Source organism: Salmo salar, chromosome ssa14, assembly GCF_905237065.1.
Source record: "Salmo salar chromosome ssa14, Ssal_v3.1, whole genome shotgun sequence".
NCBI lineage: Eukaryota > Metazoa > Chordata > Actinopteri > Salmoniformes > Salmonidae > Salmo > Salmo salar.
Genome location: NC_059455.1, coordinates 47,821,996 through 47,843,984, shown reverse-complemented (window position 1 = coordinate 47,843,984; position 21,989 = coordinate 47,821,996). Strand labels below are relative to the sequence as shown.

General features: G+C 37.1%; 1 protein-coding gene across 2 annotated transcripts in view; it reads right to left on the bottom strand.

Annotated features, from left to right (window-relative positions):
* LOC106569492 (collagen alpha-1(XI) chain) overlaps positions 1 to 21,989 on the bottom strand; it is a 177,051-nt gene that overhangs the window by 97,847 nt on the left and 57,215 nt on the right. For both annotated transcript variants that reach the window (XR_006758848.1, XM_045694502.1), the window contains exons 6-11: positions 19,966 to 20,067; positions 16,983 to 17,111; positions 14,058 to 14,363; positions 12,895 to 12,957; positions 4,886 to 4,927; positions 3,970 to 4,032 (exon numbers count right to left, since the gene is read on the bottom strand). Coding sequence is in view for 1 of the 2 variants with exons in the window: in XM_045694502.1 (XP_045550458.1) it covers positions 3,970 to 4,032; positions 4,886 to 4,927; positions 12,895 to 12,957; positions 14,058 to 14,363; positions 16,983 to 17,111; positions 19,966 to 20,067 (705 nt within the window). In the remaining variant the exon portion in view is untranslated. The remainder of the gene's footprint in view (positions 1 to 3,969; positions 4,033 to 4,885; positions 4,928 to 12,894; positions 12,958 to 14,057; positions 14,364 to 16,982; positions 17,112 to 19,965; positions 20,068 to 21,989) is intronic.

The following is a 21,989-nucleotide window of genomic DNA, read 5'->3' as shown; positions in this document are numbered from 1 at the left end:
GGGGAGATGAGAGAGAGGGGGGAGATGGAGAGAGGGGGGAGGAGAGAGGGGGAGAAAGAGAGAGAGAGGGGGGAGGGAGAGGGGGGGTGAGGGGGGAGAGAGAGAGGGGGGGGAGGGAGAGAGAAAGGGGTGGTGAGAGAGAGGGGGGAGAGAGAGAGAGTTGGTTAATCGTATAGAACACTTATAGATAAGCTGAGTGCTAAGTCATGGGGATAAAATGTAAACTTCTTAAACATGACCACATAGGAAATATAAATGATTAGTGAACAAAAGCCCATCAGGAATGGGTTCTAGACATCAACATTGTATCAGTAGATAAGGTTCTATATTCCTGGTTGTAGAAGGGGGGAAGGGTCCATGACCATAGGTAGAGAAGGTTTTGGCTATGTGATTTCAGATAGATTTGTATTGTTTCGTGACAGATAGTCACTTTTGCCACATTTCTTGCAGTATTACCTCAGTGCCTTGTTGCAAACAGGATACATGTTTTGGAATATTTTAATTCTGTACAGGCTTGCTTCTTTTCACTCTGTAATTTAGGTTAGTGTTGTGGAGTAACTACAATGTTGTTGATCCATCAGTTTTCTCCAATCAAAGCCATTAAACTCTGTAACTGTTTTAAAGTCACCATTGGCCTCATGGTGAAATCCCTAAGTGGTTTTCTTCCTCTCCGGCAACTGAGTTAGGAAGGACACCTGTATCTTTGTAGTGACTGGGTGTACTGACACACCATCAAAGAGTCATTAATAACTTCACCATGATCAAAATCAACGTCTGCTTTTTTTTACCCATCTACCAATAGGTGCCCTTCTTTGCGAGGCGTTAGAAAACCTCCCTGGTCTTAAATTCACTGTTCGACTGAGGGACCTTACAGATCATTGTATGTGTGGGGTGCAGAGATGAGGAGGTCATTCAAAAATAATGTTTAACACTATTATTGCACACAGAGTGAGTCCATGCAACTTATTATGTAACTTGTTAAGCACAATTTTGTCCCTAGTAAGCTGAGCTGAAGGGTTGCGGGTCATTTAAGCCCCCTGTAAACTGAGCTGGAGGGTTGAAGGTCGGTTAGGTTCCTTGTAAACTGAGCTGGAGGGTTGAGGGTCGGTTAGGTTCCTTGTAAACTGAGCTGGAGATGTGAGGGTTGGTTAGGTCCCTTGTAAACTGAGCTGGAGGGTTGAAGGTCGGTTAGGTCCCTTGTAAACTGAGCTGGAGGGTTGAAGGTCGGTTAGGTCCCTTGTAAACTGAGCTGGAGGGTTGAAGGTCGGTTAGGTCCCTTGTAAACTGAGCTGGAGGGTTGAGGGTCGGTTAGGTCCCTTGTAAACTGAGCTGGAGGGTTGAGGGTCGGTTAGGTCTGTCATGACGTTGGCATGTTGGGGGAGGTTTATGACCCCTATAAATACCTTTCCCCTTTTCTCTCTCTCTACTCGGTAGAGTTGACTCTTGTAAAGCCTCGGTAACATTGAGAGTCTGGTAACATCGAAAGGTGGGAAATGGAACCATATTTCGGTAATCCAACCAGTTGAAAATATGCGTTGGTACTTAATAAATATGATCTCAGATCAGTTGTTGTCTGAGACAGTGCTACTAATGACAGGATGACATAAATTGTATCTTGGAAAGTCGACACATTCTAGTTATCAGATTCACATGGAATTGTTGTGTAATTTAAATGTTTACATTTGAAACTATTTGTGAAAAGATGAAATGTAATTTTAGCTTCTTAAATGAGAGAACGGTTTCCCCAAGTGAACAGACTTTGGATGTAAATTATGCAACATGCCCTTCTTTCACCACTATATAAATTCAACTTCCTGTTCCAAGGATGTGCAGACTTGTGGTCCCCACATTGAAAGGACAAAGATCACCTACAGAACTAAGCCAACCTCAGCGTGAGCTCTGGTTGAACGACAAGAACCTAACGAAATTAGCATTGAATTTCAACGTGAAGATGACGATCAACACGCCGGAAGCATGAATTTCTACTATACCAGCCAGAATATAGCATGAGCTTAAAAGTATGGCAACTTGGTATGAACTTTGACCTCTTATTCACTAAAGAAGTGATACCCTCTCCACCCGTTAAATGTGGGCTAGTAGAGGACGGACAGAGTATCCATTCTACCACGCTCCAGTTCACCACTAGACATTCTTCAGAGGACCAGAGATCCATGCTGGACAACCCGGCCTTCTATCTACGACCAATCTACCGAAGCGCAGCTCAGAGTAAATATTTATTGCATTTTCCTTTTTCATGGGTCGTTATTTAGAATGCATAAGATACTGTATTTACGATAGCATAGCTGCCTACGGCCCGATAGAGACACAAAATCTTTTTGTTCCTCAGTCTTCCCGCTCTTTCATTCAAAACCCAACCCCCTTCCTTTGTGTAACCAGCCGTCATATCTGTTCCGTCCGCTAGGGACGTTTTCCTTTATGACATCATTTGTAATCAATGTATGATCCATTCTGTGTGATTATTTAATAAATAAATAATGAAACCAAATTTTGTATTGCTGATTCAACTTGTTAGCCAGGGTTCGTGAAGATAACCAAGAATTTACAACTTTCAGATGAGACTGAATAAAGTGACGATTAAATATTGACTGCTACTGATGTAAAAGATTACTAGGTCTTTAAGAGTTTATTCGGAAGATAACAGCTCTATAAACATTATTTCGTGGTGCCCCGACTTTCTAGTTAATTGCATTTACCTGATTAGCTAAATCAGGTAATATTAATTACAGAGAAATTATTTTATAGAATAGCATGTCATATCACTTAATCCGGCATAGCCAAAGACACGACAGGTCCCTTGTAAACTGAGCTGGAGGGTTGAAGGTCGGTTAGGTCCCTTGTAAACTGAGCTGGAGGGTTGAGGGTCGGTTAGGTCCCTTGTAAACTGAGCTGGAGGGTTGAAGGTTGGTTAGGTCCCTTGTAAACTGAGCTGGAGGGTTGAAGGTCGGTTAGGTCCCTTGTAAACTGAGTTGGAGGGTTGAGGGTCGGTTAGGTCCCTTGTAAACTGAGTTGGAGGGTTAAAGGTCGGTTAGGTCCCTTGTAAACTGAGCTGGAGGGCTGAGGGTCGGTTGGGTCTATGTAGTGAATAGGTTGCCATTTGGGACGACGGCCTACAACAATGTGCTGTTGAGGGTAATGAGAGTTAAGTTTCTGAACATATCTGCATTCCCTGCCTGCACCTCTGTCTTCCTCTCTTCCCTCCTCATCCTTTTTCTTTTCTCCCCATGGCGTGAGGGTGTGGGGCTCTACGACTGTCAAGACAACATCTTAAACTGTATTTATTATCATTATTATTATTATTATTATTACTATTATTATTAATAATAATGTCTTCAATATCGTTATACTGTCACAAGTCATCTATAAATCAGTCTAGTGAGTGGAATGCTGATTCATTATTAGTCAGCTACATTCGTCATGGCCCAAGGAGACAGACCAGACAAGAGGACATGCCGGAGGGGTCAAAACCACATTCCCCTACATTTACATCACTATTTTCTCTGGTATGTATTAAACACTATAGGTGTTTTTTTAACAGTATTTTCTCTGATATGTATTAAGTACTATAGGTGTTTTTTTAAGAGTATTTTCCCAGGTATGTATTAAGTACTGTAGCTGTTTTTTAACAGTATTTTCTCTGGTATGTATTAAGTACTATAGTTGTTTTTTAACAGTATTTTATCTGGTATGTATTAAGTAATATAGTTGTTTTTACTCGGCAGACAGTTGGATGTAATATAGCGAATGCCAACTATAACCCAACAAGGGCTTGACCAAGGACCTGGTCATTTTTGTTGTCCTTTGCTGAAGAGTGTATAATAATTCCAATAGTTAGAACGATAAAGACAGTGGTGTAGTCATCTATAGGGCTTAATGGGGGATGATCAAGGATTCACCCTTGACCTATTTCCAACAGCAGGAAGCACCATGGGAGCAACAGCTCTCACTTACCCTGTCACCGTGATCTCCGTGTGGGCCAGAAGAACCCTGCAAGCCTGGGGAGCCAGGGAGGCCCTGTGTACACACACGCACACGCACACACGCACACGCAACACACACACACACACACACACACACACACACACACACACACACACACACACACACACACACACACACACACACACACACACACACACACACACACACGTTAACTAAAACATCCCACACCACCACAGCAGGGCTAGCTAACCAAACTGCTACCACATTTAATCTATCAACCTCAGAGAGACATAGCTAAACAACTCTCTCTCTCTCTTTCTCCCTCTTTCACTCTTTCTTTCTCTCTCTACCTCTCTCTCTCTTTCCCCTATCTCTCTCTTTATCATCTATCTCTCTCTCTCTTTCCCCTCTAGCTCTCTCTATTTCTCCCTCTCTCTCTCTCTCTCTCTTTCCCCTCTAGCTCTCTCTCTTTCTTCCTCTATCTCTCTCTCTCTTTCTCCATCTATCTCTCTTTCTCCCTCAATCTCTCTCCTTCTCCCTCTCTCTCTCTTTCTTCTTCTCTCTCTCTCTCTTTCTCACTCACTCTCTGTCTCTCTCTTTCTCCCTCTCTCTCGTGCTCTCTCTCTGTCTTTCTCCCTCTCTCTCTCTCTCCCTCTGTCTCTTTCTCCCTCTCTCTTTCTCACTCTCTCTTTCTTTCTCACTCTCTCCCTCTTTCTCCCCCTATCTATCGCTCTCTCTTTCTCCCTCTCTCTCTCTCTTTCTCCCTCTCTCTCTCACACTCTTTCTCCGCTTTCTTTACAGGCTCATTCAGGAGGACTAAATCACTTTTCATAAAGAGAGTTTCTTCCCCCTCTTCTCTTCAGCAGTTCTCCATCTGTGGAAAGAGAGAGAGGGTCAGGGGGGAAAGAGAGAACGTGATACTCACAGCTTGGCCGGGGGCTCCTTGGGGTCCTTCAATCAGCATCCCCTGGAATAGAGGGAAGAGAGAGGGAACAATTAATACAGTAGCCTTCAGAGACAGCAGTAAATCTACACACTGCAGAGTGGAGACAAAGTAGAGGAGTGGGGAAACAAGGACTGGGGAGTCCATACAGGAGAAACTCACACTAAGAAATTATGTTCTGTAAAAATGTGTTTATGGCTCAGTTTTAGCTGATAAATCATTAATACCTAGTTATACAGTAGTGACAATACCTAGATATACAGTAATACCTAGTTATACAGTAAAACCTAGTTACAGTATTGATAATACCTAGTTAAACAGTATTGAAAATACCTAGTTATACAGTATTGATAATACCTAGTTATACAGTATTGATAATACCTAGTTATACAGTAATACCAAGTTATACAGCAGTGGTAATATCTAGTTATACAGTAGTGGTAATACCTAGTTATACAGTAGTGGTAATACCTAGTTATACAGTAGTGGTAATACCTAGTTATACAGTAGTGGTAATACCTAGTTATACAGTATTGATAATACCTAGTTATACAGTAAAACCTAGTTACAGTATTGATAATACCTAGTTAAACAGTATTGATAATACCTAGTTATACAGTATTGATAATACCTACTTATACAGTAGTGATAATACCTAGTTATATAGTAATACCTAGTTAAACAGTATTGATAATACCTAGTTATACAGTATTGAAAATACCTAGTTATACAGTATTGCTAATACCTAGTTATACAGTAGTGATAATACCTAGTTATATAGTAATACCTAGTTAAACAGTATTGATAATACCTAGTTATACAGTATTGAAAATACCTAGTTATACAGTATTGATAATACCTAGTTATACAGTAGTGATAATACCTAGTTCTAAAGTAGTGATAATACCTAGTTATACAGTAGTGGTAATACCTAGTTCTAAAGTAGTGATAACACCTAGTTATACAGTAGTGATAATACCTAGTTATACAGTAGTGGTAATACCTAGTTATACAGTAGTGGTAATACCTAGTTCTAAAGTAGTGATAACACCTAGTTATACAGTATTGCTAATACCTAGTTATACAGTAGTGATAATACCTAGTTATATAGTAATACCTAGTTAAACAGTATTGATAATACCTAGTTATACAGTATTGAAAATACCTAGTTATACAGTATTGATAATACCTAGTTATACAGTAGTGATAATACCTAGTTATATAGTAATACCTAGTTAAACAGTATTGATAATACCTAGTTATACAGAAGTGATAATACCTAGTTATACAGTAGTGATAATACCTAGTTATACAGTAGTGATAATACCTAGTTATACAGTAATACCTAGTTATACAGTAGTGATAATACCTAGTTATACAGTAGTGGTAATACCTAGTTATACAGTAGTGGTAATACCTAGTTCTAAAGTAGTGATAACACCTAGTTATAAAGTATTGATAATACCTAGTTATACAGTAATACCTAGTTATACAGTATTGAAAAAACCTAGTTATACAGTAGTGGTAATACCTAGTTATACAGTAGTGGTAATACCTAGTTCTAAAGTAGTGATAACACCTAGTTATACAGTAGTGATAATACCTAGTTATACAGTAGTGATAATACCTAGTAATACAGTAGTGATAATACCTAGTTATACAGTAGTGATAATACCTAGGTATACAGTAGTGATAATACCTAGTTATACAGTAGTGGTAATACCTAGTTCTAAAGTAGTGATAACACCTAGTTATACAGTAGTGATAATACCTAGTTATACAGTAGTGATAATACCTAGTAATACAGTAGTGATAATACCTAGTTATACAGTAGTGATAATACCTAGGTATACAGTAGTGATAATACCTAGGTATACAGTAGTGATAATACCTAGTAATACAGTATTGATAATACCTAGTTATACAGTAATACCTAGTTATACAGTAGTGATAATACCTAGTTATACAGTAGTGATAATACCTAGTTATACAGGAATACCTAGTTATACAGTAGTGATAATACCTAGTTATACAGTAGTTATAATACCTAGTTATACAGTATTGATAATACCTAGTTATACAGTAGTGATAATACGTAGTTATACAGTAGTGGTAATACCTAGTTCTACAGTAGTGATAATACCTAGTTATACAGTAGTGATAATACCTAGTTATACAGTAATACCTAGTTATACAGCAGTGATAATACCTAGTTATACAGCAGTGATAATACCTAGTTATACAGTAGTGATAATACCTAGTTATACAGTATTGATAATACCTAGTTATACAGTAATACCTAGTTATACAGCAGTGATAATACCGAGTTATACAGTAGTGATAATACCTAGTTATACAGTAGTGATAATGCCTAGTTATACAGTAATACCTAGTTATACAGTAGTGATAATACCTAGTTATACAGTATTGATAATACCTAGTTATACAGCAGTGATAATACCTAGTTATACAGTAGTGATAATACCTAGTTATACAGTAGTGATAATACCTAGTTATACAGTAGTGATAATACCTAGTTATACAGTAACACCTAGTTATACAGTAGTTATAATACCTAGTTATACAGTAATCCCTAGTTATACAGCAGTGATAATACCTAGTTATACAGTATTGATAATACCTAGTTATACAGCAGTGATAATACCTAGTTATACAGTAATACCTAGATATACAGTAGTGATAATACCTAGTTATACAGTAGTGATAATACCTAGTTATACAGTATTGATAATACCTAGTTATACAGTAGTGGTACTACCTAGTTATACAGTAGTGGTAATACCGAGTTCTACAGTAGTGATAATACCTAGTTATACAGTAGTGATAATACCTAGTTATACAGTAATACCTAGTTATACAGCAGTGATAATACCTAGTTATACAGTAGTGATAATACCTAGTTATATAGTAGTGATAATACCTAGTTATATAGTAGTGATAATACCTCGTTCTACTGTAGTGATAATACCTAGTTATACAGTATTGATAATACCTAGTTATACAGTAGTGATAATACCTAGATATACAGTAACACCTAGTTATACAGTAGTGATAATACCTAGTTATACAGTAATACCTAGTTATACAGCAGTGATAATACCTAGTTATACAGTAGTGATAATACCTAGTTATACAGTAGTGATAATACCTGGTTATATAGTAGTGATAATACCTAGGTATACAGTAGTGGTAATACCTAGTTATACAGTAGTGGTAATACCTAGTTCTACAGTAGTGATAATACCTAGTTATATAGTAGTGATAATACCTAGGTATACAGTAGTGGTAATACCTAGTTATACAGTAGTGGTAATACCTAGTTCTACAGTAGTGATAATACCTAGTTATACAGTAGTTATAATACCTAGTTATACAGTAATACCTAGTTATACAGCAGTGAAAATACCTAGTTATACAGTAGTGATAATACCTAGTTATTCAGTAATACCTAGTTATACAGTAGTGATAATACCTAGTATACAGTAGTGATAATACCGAGTTATACAGTAGTGATAATACCTAGTTATACAGTAGTGATAATGCCTAGTTATACAGTAATACCTAGTTATACAGTAGTGATAATACCTAGTTATACAGTATTGATAATACCTAGTTATACAGCAGTGATAATACCTAGTTATACAGTAGTGATAATACCTAGTTATACAGTAGTGGTAATACCTAGTTCTAAAGTAGTGATAACACCTAGTTATAAAGTATTGATAATACCTAGTTATACAGTAATACCTAGTTATACAGTATTGAAAAAACCTAGTTATACAGTAGTGGTAATACCTAGTTATACAGTAGTGGTAATACCTAGTTCTAAAGTAGTGATAACACCTAGTTATACAGTAGTGATAATACCTAGTTATACAGTAGTGATAATACCTAGTAATACAGTAGTGATAATACCTAGTTATACAGTAGTGATAATACCTAGGTATACAGTAGTGATAATACCTAGTTATACAGTAGTGGTAATACCTAGTTCTAAAGTAGTGATAACACCTAGTTATACAGTAGTGATAATACCTAGTTATACAGTAGTGATAATACCTAGTAATACAGTAGTGATAATACCTAGTTATACAGTAGTGATAATACCTAGGTATACAGTAGTGATAATACCTAGGTATACAGTAGTGATAATACCTAGTAATACAGTATTGATAATACCTAGTTATACAGTAATACCTAGTTATACAGTAGTGATAATACCTAGTTATACAGTAGTGATAATACCTAGTTATACAGGAATACCTAGTTATACAGTAGTGATAATACCTAGTTATACAGTAGTTATAATACCTAGTTATACAGTATTGATAATACCTAGTTATACAGTAGTGATAATACGTAGTTATACAGTAGTGGTAATACCTAGTTCTACAGTAGTGATAATACCTAGTTATACAGTAGTGATAATACCTAGTTATACAGTAATACCTAGTTATACAGCAGTGATAATACCTAGTTATACAGCAGTGATAATACCTAGTTATACAGTAGTGATAATACCTAGTTATACAGTATTGATAATACCTAGTTATACAGTAATACCTAGTTATACAGCAGTGATAATACCGAGTTATACAGTAGTGATAATACCTAGTTATACAGTAGTGATAATGCCTAGTTATACAGTAATACCTAGTTATACAGTAGTGATAATACCTAGTTATACAGTATTGATAATACCTAGTTATACAGCAGTGATAATACCTAGTTATACAGTAGTGATAATACCTAGTTATACAGTAGTGATAATACCTAGTTATACAGTAGTGATAATACCTAGTTATACAGTAACACCTAGTTATACAGTAGTTATAATACCTAGTTATACAGTAATCCCTAGTTATACAGCAGTGATAATACCTAGTTATACAGTATTGATAATACCTAGTTATACAGCAGTGATAATACCTAGTTATACAGTAATACCTAGATATACAGTAGTGATAATACCTAGTTATACAGTAGTGATAATACCTAGTTATACAGTATTGATAATACCTAGTTATACAGTAGTGGTACTACCTAGTTATACAGTAGTGGTAATACCGAGTTCTACAGTAGTGATAATACCTAGTTATACAGTAGTGATAATACCTAGTTATACAGTAATACCTAGTTATACAGCAGTGATAATACCTAGTTATACAGTAGTGATAATACCTAGTTATATAGTAGTGATAATACCTAGTTATATAGTAGTGATAATACCTCGTTCTACTGTAGTGATAATACCTAGTTATACAGTATTGATAATACCTAGTTATACAGTAGTGATAATACCTAGATATACAGTAACACCTAGTTATACAGTAGTGATAATACCTAGTTATACAGTAATACCTAGTTATACAGCAGTGATAATACCTAGTTATACAGTAGTGATAATACCTAGTTATACAGTAGTGATAATACCTGGTTATATAGTAGTGATAATACCTAGGTATACAGTAGTGGTAATACCTAGTTATACAGTAGTGGTAATACCTAGTTCTACAGTAGTGATAATACCTAGTTATATAGTAGTGATAATACCTAGGTATACAGTAGTGGTAATACCTAGTTATACAGTAGTGGTAATACCTAGTTCTACAGTAGTGATAATACCTAGTTATACAGTAGTTATAATACCTAGTTATACAGTAATACCTAGTTATACAGCAGTGAAAATACCTAGTTATACAGTAGTGATAATACCTAGTTATTCAGTAATACCTAGTTATACAGTAGTGATAATACCTAGTATACAGTAGTGATAATACCGAGTTATACAGTAGTGATAATACCTAGTTATACAGTAGTGATAATGCCTAGTTATACAGTAATACCTAGTTATACAGTAGTGATAATACCTAGTTATACAGTATTGATAATACCTAGTTATACAGCAGTGATAATACCTAGTTATACAGTAGTGATAATACCTAGTTATACAGTAGTGATAATACCTAGTTATACAGTAGTGATAATACCTAGTTATACAGTAACACCTAGTTATACAGTAGTTATAATACCTAGTTATACAGTAATCCCTAGTTATACAGCAGTGATAATACCTAGTTATACAGTAGTGATAATACCTAGTTATACAGTAGTGATAATACCTAGTTATATAGTAGTGATAATACCTAGGTATACAGTAGTGGTAATACCTAGTTATACAGTAGTGGTAATACCTAGTTCTACAGTAGTGATAATACCTAGTTATACAGTAGTTATAATACCTAGTTATACAGTAATACCTAGTTATACAGTAGTGATAATACCTAGTTATACAGTAGTGATAATACCTAGTTATACAGTATTGATAATACCTAGTTATACAGTAGTGGTAATACCTAGTTATACAGTAGTGGTAATACCTAGTTCTGCAGTAGTGATAATACCTAGTTATACAGTAGTGATAATACCTAGTTATACAGTAATACCTAGTTATACAGCAGTGATAATACCTAGTTATACAGTAGTGATAATACCTAGTTATATAGTAGTGATAATACCTAGTTATATAGTAGTGATAATACCTCGTTCTACAGTAGTGATAATACCTAGTTATACAGTATTGATAATACCTAGTTATACAGCAGTGATAATACCTAGTTATACAGTAGTGATAATACCTAGTTATACAGTAGTGATAATACCTAGTTATACAGTAGTGATAATACCTAGTTATACAGTAGTGATAATACCTAGTTATACAGTAACACCTAGTTATACAGTAGTGATAATACCTAGTTATACAGTAATACCTAGTTATACAGCAGTAATAATACCTAGTTATACAGTATTGATAATACCTAGTTATACAGTAAAACCTAGTTACAGTATTGATAATACCTAGTTATACAGTATTGATAATACCTAGTTATACAATATTGATAATACCTAGTTATACAGTATTGATAATACCTAGTTATACAGTAGTGATAATACCTAGTTATATAGTAATACCTAGTTAAACAGTATTGATAATACCTAGTTATACAGTAGTTATAATACCTAGTTATACAGTAGTGATAATACCTAGGTATACAGTAGTGGTAATACCTAGTAATACAGTATTGATAATACCTAGTTATACAGTAATACCTAGTTATACAGTAGTGATAGTACCTAGTTATACAGTAGTGATAATACCTAGTTATACAGTAGTGATAATACCTAGTTATACAGTAGTGATAATGCCTAGTTATACAGTAATACCTAGTTATACAGTAGTGATAATACCTAGTTATACAGTATTGATAATACCTAGTTATACAGTATTGATAATACCTAGTTATACAGTAGTGGTAATACCTAGTTATACAGTAGTGGTAATACCTAGTTCTACAGTAGTGATAATACTTAGTTATACAGTAGGGATAATACCTAGTTATACAGTAATACCTAGTTATACAGCAGTGATAATACCTAGTTATACAGTAGTGATAATACCTAGTAATATAGTAGTGATAATACCTAGTTATATAGTAGTGATAATACCTCGTTCTACAGTAGTGATAATACCTAGTTATACAGTATTGATAATACCTAGTTATACAGTAGTGATAATACCTAGTTATACAGTAACACCTAGTTATACAGTAGTGATAATACCTAGTTATACAGTAATACCTAGTTATACAGCAGTGATAATACCTAGTTATACAGTAGTGATAATACCTAGTTATACAGTAGTGATAATACCTAGTTATATAGTAGTGATAATACCTAGTTATATAGTAGTGATAATACCTAGTTATACAGTAGTGATAATACCTAGTTATACAGTAATACCTAGTTCTACAGTAGTAATAATACCTCGTTCTACAGTAGTGATATTACCTAGTTATACAGTAATACCTAGTTATACAGCAGTGATAATACACAGTTATACAGTAGTGATAATACCTAGTTACAGTAATATGTAGAAATACAGTAATACAGTAATACAGGCTTTGACTTACGGGTTCAATGACGGCGGGTTCTCCTTTCTCTCCCTTCTCACCACCATATCCTCCTCCTCCCATCTGAAAACAACAGTGAAAGACATCAGATATTGGTTGATATTTGACAAAGTTGTCAACTAAACACAGTGTTTCCCATATACTCATTTAGATAGCCGGTGGCTTAATGACTGGAAGTCTATGGGAACAGCTAGCATGTCATTGCGCTAATGCTAGTAGCACAATTGCTGAAAAAGTAGTAATTGACTTAGCAACTGACTTAGCAACTGACCTAGTCACTGACCTAGTCACTGACTTAGTAACTGACTTAGTAACTCACCCAGTTACTGACTTAGCAACTGACCCAGTAACTGACTTAGCAACTGACTTAGTAACTGACTTAGTAACCGACTTAGTAACTCACCCAGTTACTGACTTAGCAACTGACCCATTTACTGACTTAGCAACTGACTTAGTAACTGACTTAGTAACTCACTCAGTTACTGACTTAGCAACTGACCCAGTTACTGACTTAGCAACTGACCCAGTAACTGGCTTAGTAACTTACCCAGTAACTGATTTAGTAACTGACTTAGTAACTGACCCAGTCACTAACGTAGCAATTGACCTAGTAACTTACCCAGTAACTGATTTAGTAACTGACTTAGTAACTGACCCAGTCACTAATGTAGCAACTGACCCAGTAACTGACCCAGTCACTGACCTAGTCACTGACCCAGTCACTGACCCAGTAACTGACCCAGTAACTGACTTAGTAACTGACCCAGTAACTGACTTAGTAACTGACCCAATAACTAACCCAGAAACTGACTTAGTAACTGACCCAGTAACTGACCCAGTCACTGACCCAGTAACTGACCCAGTCACTGACCCAGTCACTGACCCAGTCACTGACTTAGTAACTGACCCAGTAACTGATTTAGTAACTGACCCAGTATTAACCCAGAAACTGACTTAGTAACTGACTTATTATCTGACCCAATAACTGACCCAGTAACTAACCCAGTAACTAACTCAGAAACTGCCTTAGTAACTGACATTATCTGACCCAATAACTGACCCAGTAACCGACCCAGTAACTTACAGTACTCGTACTAGTCTTTATGATATGAGTGTGTGTACATTCAGGCCACTATATGAGTATCAAAAGCTACAGTGCTTACACTAGACTCTGTCTCGGTCTCAGCGGGTATGCCGGGCCCAAACTCATCCTCATAGGCCGAGACAGAGGCGGTGGGTTTGGCCTCTCCAGTGCCATAGTCGCCATAATCCCCATACTCGTATGTCTGTTTCATATCAATCTCCTTAGTATCACCGTATTCCTTCAGATCATACTCCTTAAAATCGTACGAGTTCTCGCCGGGGTCGGGACCTTTGGTGTCTGAGCCGGTTTCTGCGGCAGCCGTAGGGTCGGCGTCAACCTTCTCCACACCTGTGATGTAATCATCAACTATTTCCTCGTCATAGTTCTGATTGGTCATTGTGAGGAGGGGAGGGAAAATGGAGGGTTGGGGTTAGAGAGAGGACAAAGCATGGGAATAGGTAACTTATTGAATAACTTTCACATTATTTCTTTTATTTAGAGTAATATGTGATTGTGAATCACAGTTAAAAACATTTGTTTTAGTCTGTTCTCAGATCTGTATGAGTTTAGAACACCACTAGTCTGTTCTCAGATCTGTATGTTCAGACTACAGCATACTACTTTAGCTATTGTTGTCATATGATTCATGTCATGTATGGTATGAGAACGATAATCAGATGCCAGTATTAGTTTAGACAGCATGCTGACAAAACAAACGTATCATACTTTACATACTGTAAAACAACACATTTCATGTGACAATAAAACATAAATCTATTTGAGTTTTTTTTTCTTCTTAATCACACGTTTACACATATAAACATGACCAAGGGTTACATCAGATAAAAATGAAGGGCCCGGTTTCCCAGAGATGGATTAAGTGTATTGTTCCTGGAAAAAACATTTTCAACAGAGGATCCTACGACCAACATGCTTTTTGGTTAAAGAGTTGTCTTAATCTGAGACGTAGAAAAACGGTTCCTTTTACGTGTTTAAATCATAATTCCAGATCAACCAACAGAACTATGAGTTGAGTAAAAAGAAGAAGTAAGAATATCTATTTCATGTTATGAAAATGATTCTGTTGTAAAAAAAAAAAAAAAACACTTTGTTCCATTAAAGTAACTGTAACGGGTCAATAAAAAATACAATTTGATTTGATTTTCAAAAATACCTTCCTTCACCGCAGACATTGTTTTCGTCTCTCCTCATCTTCAAAACTCTTTTTTTTAAAAGTAATTCATGGCCTGGGTTGTGTAGACTTGTTCACCTGCACCCTCATAACGGTGCCATATTGTGTTGCACATATATGACATTTATTGGTTGCATTGCATCCATATTGTCTCACTTTACCCCTGGATGTCTCTCATTAAGGGCTACGTTTATGTGATGGTTTAGGTTAAACGAAGACGGGGAAACTACAGGAAACTACCCCGCTGGTCACAATAAACAAGAGGAGATGGATGAACCCCGCTGGTCACAATAAACAAGAGGAGATGGGATGAACCCCGTTGGTCACAATAAACAAGAGGAGATGGGATGAACCCCGTTGGTCACAATAAACAAGAGGAGATGGGATGGACCCCGTTGGTCACAATAAACAAGAGGGGATGGGATGAACCCCGTTGGTCACAATAAACAAGAGGAGATGGGATGAACCCCGTTGGTCACAATAAACAAGAGGAGATGGGATGAACCCCGTTGGTCACAATAAACAAGAAGAGATGGGATGAACCCCGTTGGTCACAATAAACAAGAGGAGATGGGATGAACCCCGTTGGGCACAATAAACAAGAGGAGATGGGATGAACCCCGTTGGTCACAATAAACAAGAGGAGATGGGATGAACCCCGTTGGTCACAATAAACAAGAGGAGATGGGATGACCCCGTTGGTCACAATAAACAAGAGGAGATGGGATGAACCCCGTTGGTCACAATAAACAAGAGGAGATGGGATGAACCCCGTTGGTCACAATAAACAAGAGGAGATAGGATAAACCCCGTTGGTCACAATTCATTAGCTGGCAGAGTTTTAATAGTTCATTTTATATCAAGATCAGATTTAAGAGTTGTTTCTGTCCTTAAGGGCACCCTATTCCCTATATAGTGCACTACTTTTGACCAGAGCCCTATGGAACTCTATTCCCTACATAGTGCACTACTTTTGACCAGATCCCTATGGGTAATCTGGGTTTTTTGTGTCTCCAAGGAAAAAGAACATCCATTGTTTTTAACATCGTTTGTTCTTTGATCTTTGTAATATCTAGTAATCTTACTCGGAGATCGCAAGCTGAGGGCTTTGTCATTTCTAAATTGGATGATGAGTTCAGAAAGGTTCAAAAAGAGGTTTCCACATAAGGACTACGTGCTTTATTTTTTAGCACTGAGCTGCTTTTAAAACCGTTTTAAGTCTAAATTCTTAAACAATCTCTTTGAGAATAGTATACACAAAACCTCAGTATTTAACAGCCATTTGATCGTATCCAAATTGGCCTCGGAATTAATGGAGACAAGGAACGTTCTCACCAGAATATAACATGAGGTATTCATATTACATCATGTGGTATTGGAAAGCGTTCTGGCATTTCATACGCCACATACATCAAACCACCGTATATAACGTTGATGTCTCTCTGTCTGGCGGCTCAACTGTTGGAAAAACCCTACATGTTTTAAAATTGTTTACGCCGTTGTCATTTCGGATCACATTTTTACTTTGATGGGACCAGGAAGTCCATCCTCCTTCAGAAAGACATGACCTGTGTCTTATGGTACCCTATTCCCTATATAGTGCACTACTGATGATAAGAACCACATACAGTAGGCTCAGGTCAAAAGTAGTGCACTACTATACGGAATATAGGGTGCAATTTGGGACACAGGCAACTGAGTTAAACTCTGTAGTTTAGTGAATGACCAAACATTTAGTGAATGACCTAACATTTAGTGAATGACCTAACATTTAGTGATAAAAGTGTGCATTAAACATGAAGAAGTATGTACCAAGACTGGAGAGGTTGAGTCTGTAGGGTTCTCAGCCGGTTGAGCGCTGTCCACCGTGCCGTAGTCATAGGCTGTGTATTCTCCATCCACAGCGGCTGCATCCACAGCGGCTGCATCCACAGCGGCAGCCTGTACATTCATGATAAAACACAAGAAAGAAGAAGGAAAAGGTAGAAAATATTGGGATGATAACGACTCGTAACCACTCACTACATCATCGACATGAGAAATGTAACCACTCACTACATCATCGACATGAGAAATGTAACCACTCACTACATAATCGACATGAGAAATGTAACCACTCACTAAATAATCGACATGAGAAATGTAACCACTCACTAAATAATCGACATGAGAAATGTAACCACTCACTACAGCGTCGACATGAGAAATGTAACCACTCACTACAGCATCAACATGAGAAATGTAACCACTCACTACAGCATCAACATGAGAAATGTAACCACTCACTACATCATCGACATGAGAAATGTAACCACTCACTACATCATCGACATGAGAAATGTAACCACTCACTACAGCATCAACATGAGAAATGTAACCACTCACTACAGCATCAACATGAGAAATGTAACCACTCACTACAGCATCAACATGAGAAATGTAACCACTCACTACAACATCAACATGAGAAATGTAACCACTCACTACATAGCATCAACGTGAGAAATGTAACCACTCACTACAGCGTCGACATGAGAAATGTAACCACTCACTACAGCGTCAACATGAGAAATGTAACCACTCACTACATCATCGACATGAGAAATGTAACCACTCACTACATCATCGACATGAGAAATGTAACCACTCACTACATCATCGACATGAGAAATGTAACCACTCACTACATCATCGACATGAGAAATGTAACCACTCACTAAATAATCGACATGAGAAATGTAACCACTCACTACAGCATCAACATGAGAAATGTAACCACTCGCTACAGCATCAACATGAGAAATGTAACCACTCACTACATCATCGACATGAGAAATGTAACCACTCACTACATCATCGACATGAGAAATGTAACCACTCACTACAGCATCGACATGAGAAATGTAACCACTCACTACAGCATCAACATGAGAAATGTAACCACTCACTACATCATCGACATGAGAAATGTAACCACTCACTACATCATCGACATGAGAAATGTAACCACTCACTACAGCATCAACATGAGAAATGTAACCACTCACTACATCATCGACATGAGAAATGTAACCACTCACTACATCATCGACATGAGAAATGTAACCACTCACTACATCATCGACATGAGAAATGTAACCACTCACTACATCATCGACATGAGAAATGTAACCACTCACTACATCATCGACATGAGAAATGTAACCACTCACTAAATAATCGACATGAGAAATGTAACCACTCACTACAGCATCGACATGAGAAATGTAACCACTCACTACAGCATCAACATGAGAAATGTAACCACTCACTACAGCATCAACATGAGAAATGTAACCAATCACTACAGCGTCAACATGATAAATGTAACCACTCACTATAGTATCAACATGAGAAATGTAACCACTCACTACAGCATCAACATGAGAAATGTAACCACTCACTACAGCATCAACATGAGAAATGTAACCACTCACTATAGTATCGACATGAGAAATGTAACCACTCACTACAGCATCAACATGAGAAATGTAACCACTCACTACAGCATCGACATGAGAAATGTAACCACTCACTACAGCGTCGACATGAGAAATGTAACCACTCACTACAGCGTCGACATGAGAAATGTAACCACTCACTACAGCATCAACATGAGAAATGTAACCACTCACTACAGCATCAACATGAGAAATGTAACCACTCACTACAGCATCAACATGAGAAATGTAACCACTCACTATATAGCATCAACATGAGAAATGTAACCACTCACTACATCATCGACATGAGAAATGTAACCACTCACTATATAGCGTGAACATGAGAAATGTAACCACTCACTACATCATCGACATGAGAAATGTAACCACTCACTACAGCATCGACTTGAGAAATGTAACCACTCACTACAGCATCAACATGAGAAATGTAACCACTCACTACAGCATCAACATGAGAAATGTAACCACTCACTACAGCATCAACATGAGAAATGTAACCACTCACTACAGCATCAACATGAGAAATGTAACCACTCACTACAGCATCAAAATGAGAATTGTAACCACTCACTATAGTATCGACATGAGAAATGTAACCACTCACTACAGCATCAACATGAGAAATGTAACCACTCACTACAGCATCGACGTGAGAAATGTAACCACTCACTACAGCGTCGACATGAGAAATGTAACCACTCACTACAGCATCAACATGAGAAATGTAACCACTCACTACAGCGTCAACATGAGAAATGTAACCACTCACTACAGCATCAACATGTGAAATGTAACCACTCACTACAGCATCAACATGAGAAATGTAACCACTCACTACAGCATCAACATGAGAAATGTAACCACTCACTATATAGCATCAACATGAGAAATGTAACCACTCACTACAGCTTCGACATGAGAAATGTAACCACTCACTACAGCGTCAACATGAGAAATGTAACCACTCACTACAGCGTCGACGTGAGAAATGTAACCACTCACTACAACATCAACATGAGAAATGTAACCACTCACTACAGCATCAGCATGAGAAATGTAACCACTCACTACAGCGTCAACATGAGAAATGTAACATCCATACTCACCTCAGAGACACATAGATGTGTTCCAACCATTTTTTTGTAATACGTTAGTTACCCACTATGTAAAGCGAACATATTCAGATATTATGAATATACGTATATCTATAACTACGTTAGATATAAGACTAGATATAAATCACCTTCGTGAAGTGGAGATGTCATTGTCCCCTTTGCAGGGGTGTGTTTTACCTCAGGTGCAGGTTTGGCTCCTTCTGTTGGGGCCGTTTCAGTGGCAACTTCTCCTTCACTGTAGTCGTAGGCCTCACTGTATTCTAGGTCGTACGAATTGTACTGGACGGGAGCGGAGGGACAGGCAAACAGACAGGTAAACCCAGTTAGTACACACCTGTAAATACAGTATTCCTTTTTTTTCAATACATAAAAAAAAGGATACTATGATATATCACATTCTTCATATTTACATGGCTTTGACTGAGATGAGTGATGTTTTTTCAGACAGTTCCCAACAACTATGCTCTCTCTAACTCAAAAAAATATAAGATTGAGTGTAGTTGTAATATCAAATGCCATACTGTAAAAGGACCAATGCTGTAGATGAGAAGCAGGTACGGGGAATTGAACATTTAATGAAGAACAGACAGGTAACAGGACAGGAACAGCGTCAGCACGCGGGTAAACAAGGACATATGGCAATCAATGCAGAAGCAGGGAACAATAATGACAGAGGTGATTGAGTCCAGGTGAGTCCAATAATCGCTGATGCGCGTGACGGGGGGAAGGCAGGTGTGCGTAATGATGATGACAGGAGTGCGTAATGCCGGGGGAGCCTGGCGCCCTCGAGCGCCAATGGGGGAAGAGAGGGAGCAGGCGTGACACATACAACGTTATATCCTCTATTGTACTATTTCCTCTCTAGTACTATGTCCCCCTAAGTACTCTATCCTCTATAGTACTATTTCCTCTAAAGTATTATATCCTCTAAAGTACTATATCCTCTAAAGTACTATATTGTCTAAAGTACTTTATCCTCTAAAGTACTATATCCTCTAAAGTACTGTATCCTCTAAAGTACTTTATCCTCTAAAGTACTATATCCTCTAAAGTACTTTATCCTCTAAAGTACTATATCCTCTAAAGTACTATATCCTCTAAAGTACTATATCCTCTATGGTACTATATCCTCTAAAGTACTATATCCTCTAAAGTACTATATCCTCTAACGTACTATATCCTCTATGGTACTATATCCTCTAAAGAACTATATCCTCCTTGCCCCCACTGCATCATGCTGTTGGAAAGTACAGTATTTTAATATTGGGGAGAGAAAAAAAAAAAAAAATATATATATATATATATATATATATATACAGTTGAAGTCAGAAGTTTACATACACATTAGCAAAATACATTTAAATTCAGTTTTTCAAAATCCCTGACATTTAATCCTAGTAAAAATTCCCTGTCTTAGGTCAGTTAGGATGACCACTTTATTTTTAGAATGTGAAATGACAGAATAATAGTAGAGAGAATGATTTATTTCAGCTTTTATTTCTTTCATCACATTCCCAGTGGGTCAGAAGTTTACATACACTCAATTAGTATTTGGTAGCATTGCCTTTAAATTGTTTAACTTGGGTCAAACTTCATGGTTGTGATGGTGTTCTTCGGCTTGCCCCTTTTTCCTCCAAACATAATGATGGTCATTATGGCCAAACAGTTCTATTTTTGTTTCATCAGACCAGAGGACATTTCTCCAAAAAGTATGATCTTTGTCCCCATGTGCAGTTGCAAACTGTAGTCTGGCTTTTTTATGACCATTTTGGAGTAGTGGCTTCTTCCTTGCTGAGCGGCCTTTCAGGTTATGTCGATATAGGACTCGTTTTACTGTGGATATAGATACTTTTGTACCTGTTTCCTCCAGCATCTTCACAAGGTCCTTTGCTGTTGTTCTGGGATTGATTTGCACTTTTTGCACCAAAGTACGTTCATCTCTAGGAGACAGAACGCGTCTTCTTCCTATATATATAAATAACCTAACCAGCACTTGCACTTGACCCCCCCCATCCCCTTCTAGCTCTGACTCTACTAATAGCTATGATATTGAGGAAAAATGTACTTTCTATACCTGTGATATGTGGATGTCCCACCTAGTCATCTTTAGATGAATGCACTGACTGTAAGTTGCTCAGGATAAGAGTGTCTGCTAAATGACCAACATGTAGATATAGGAATAGGGCTAAATGTCTGTTCAT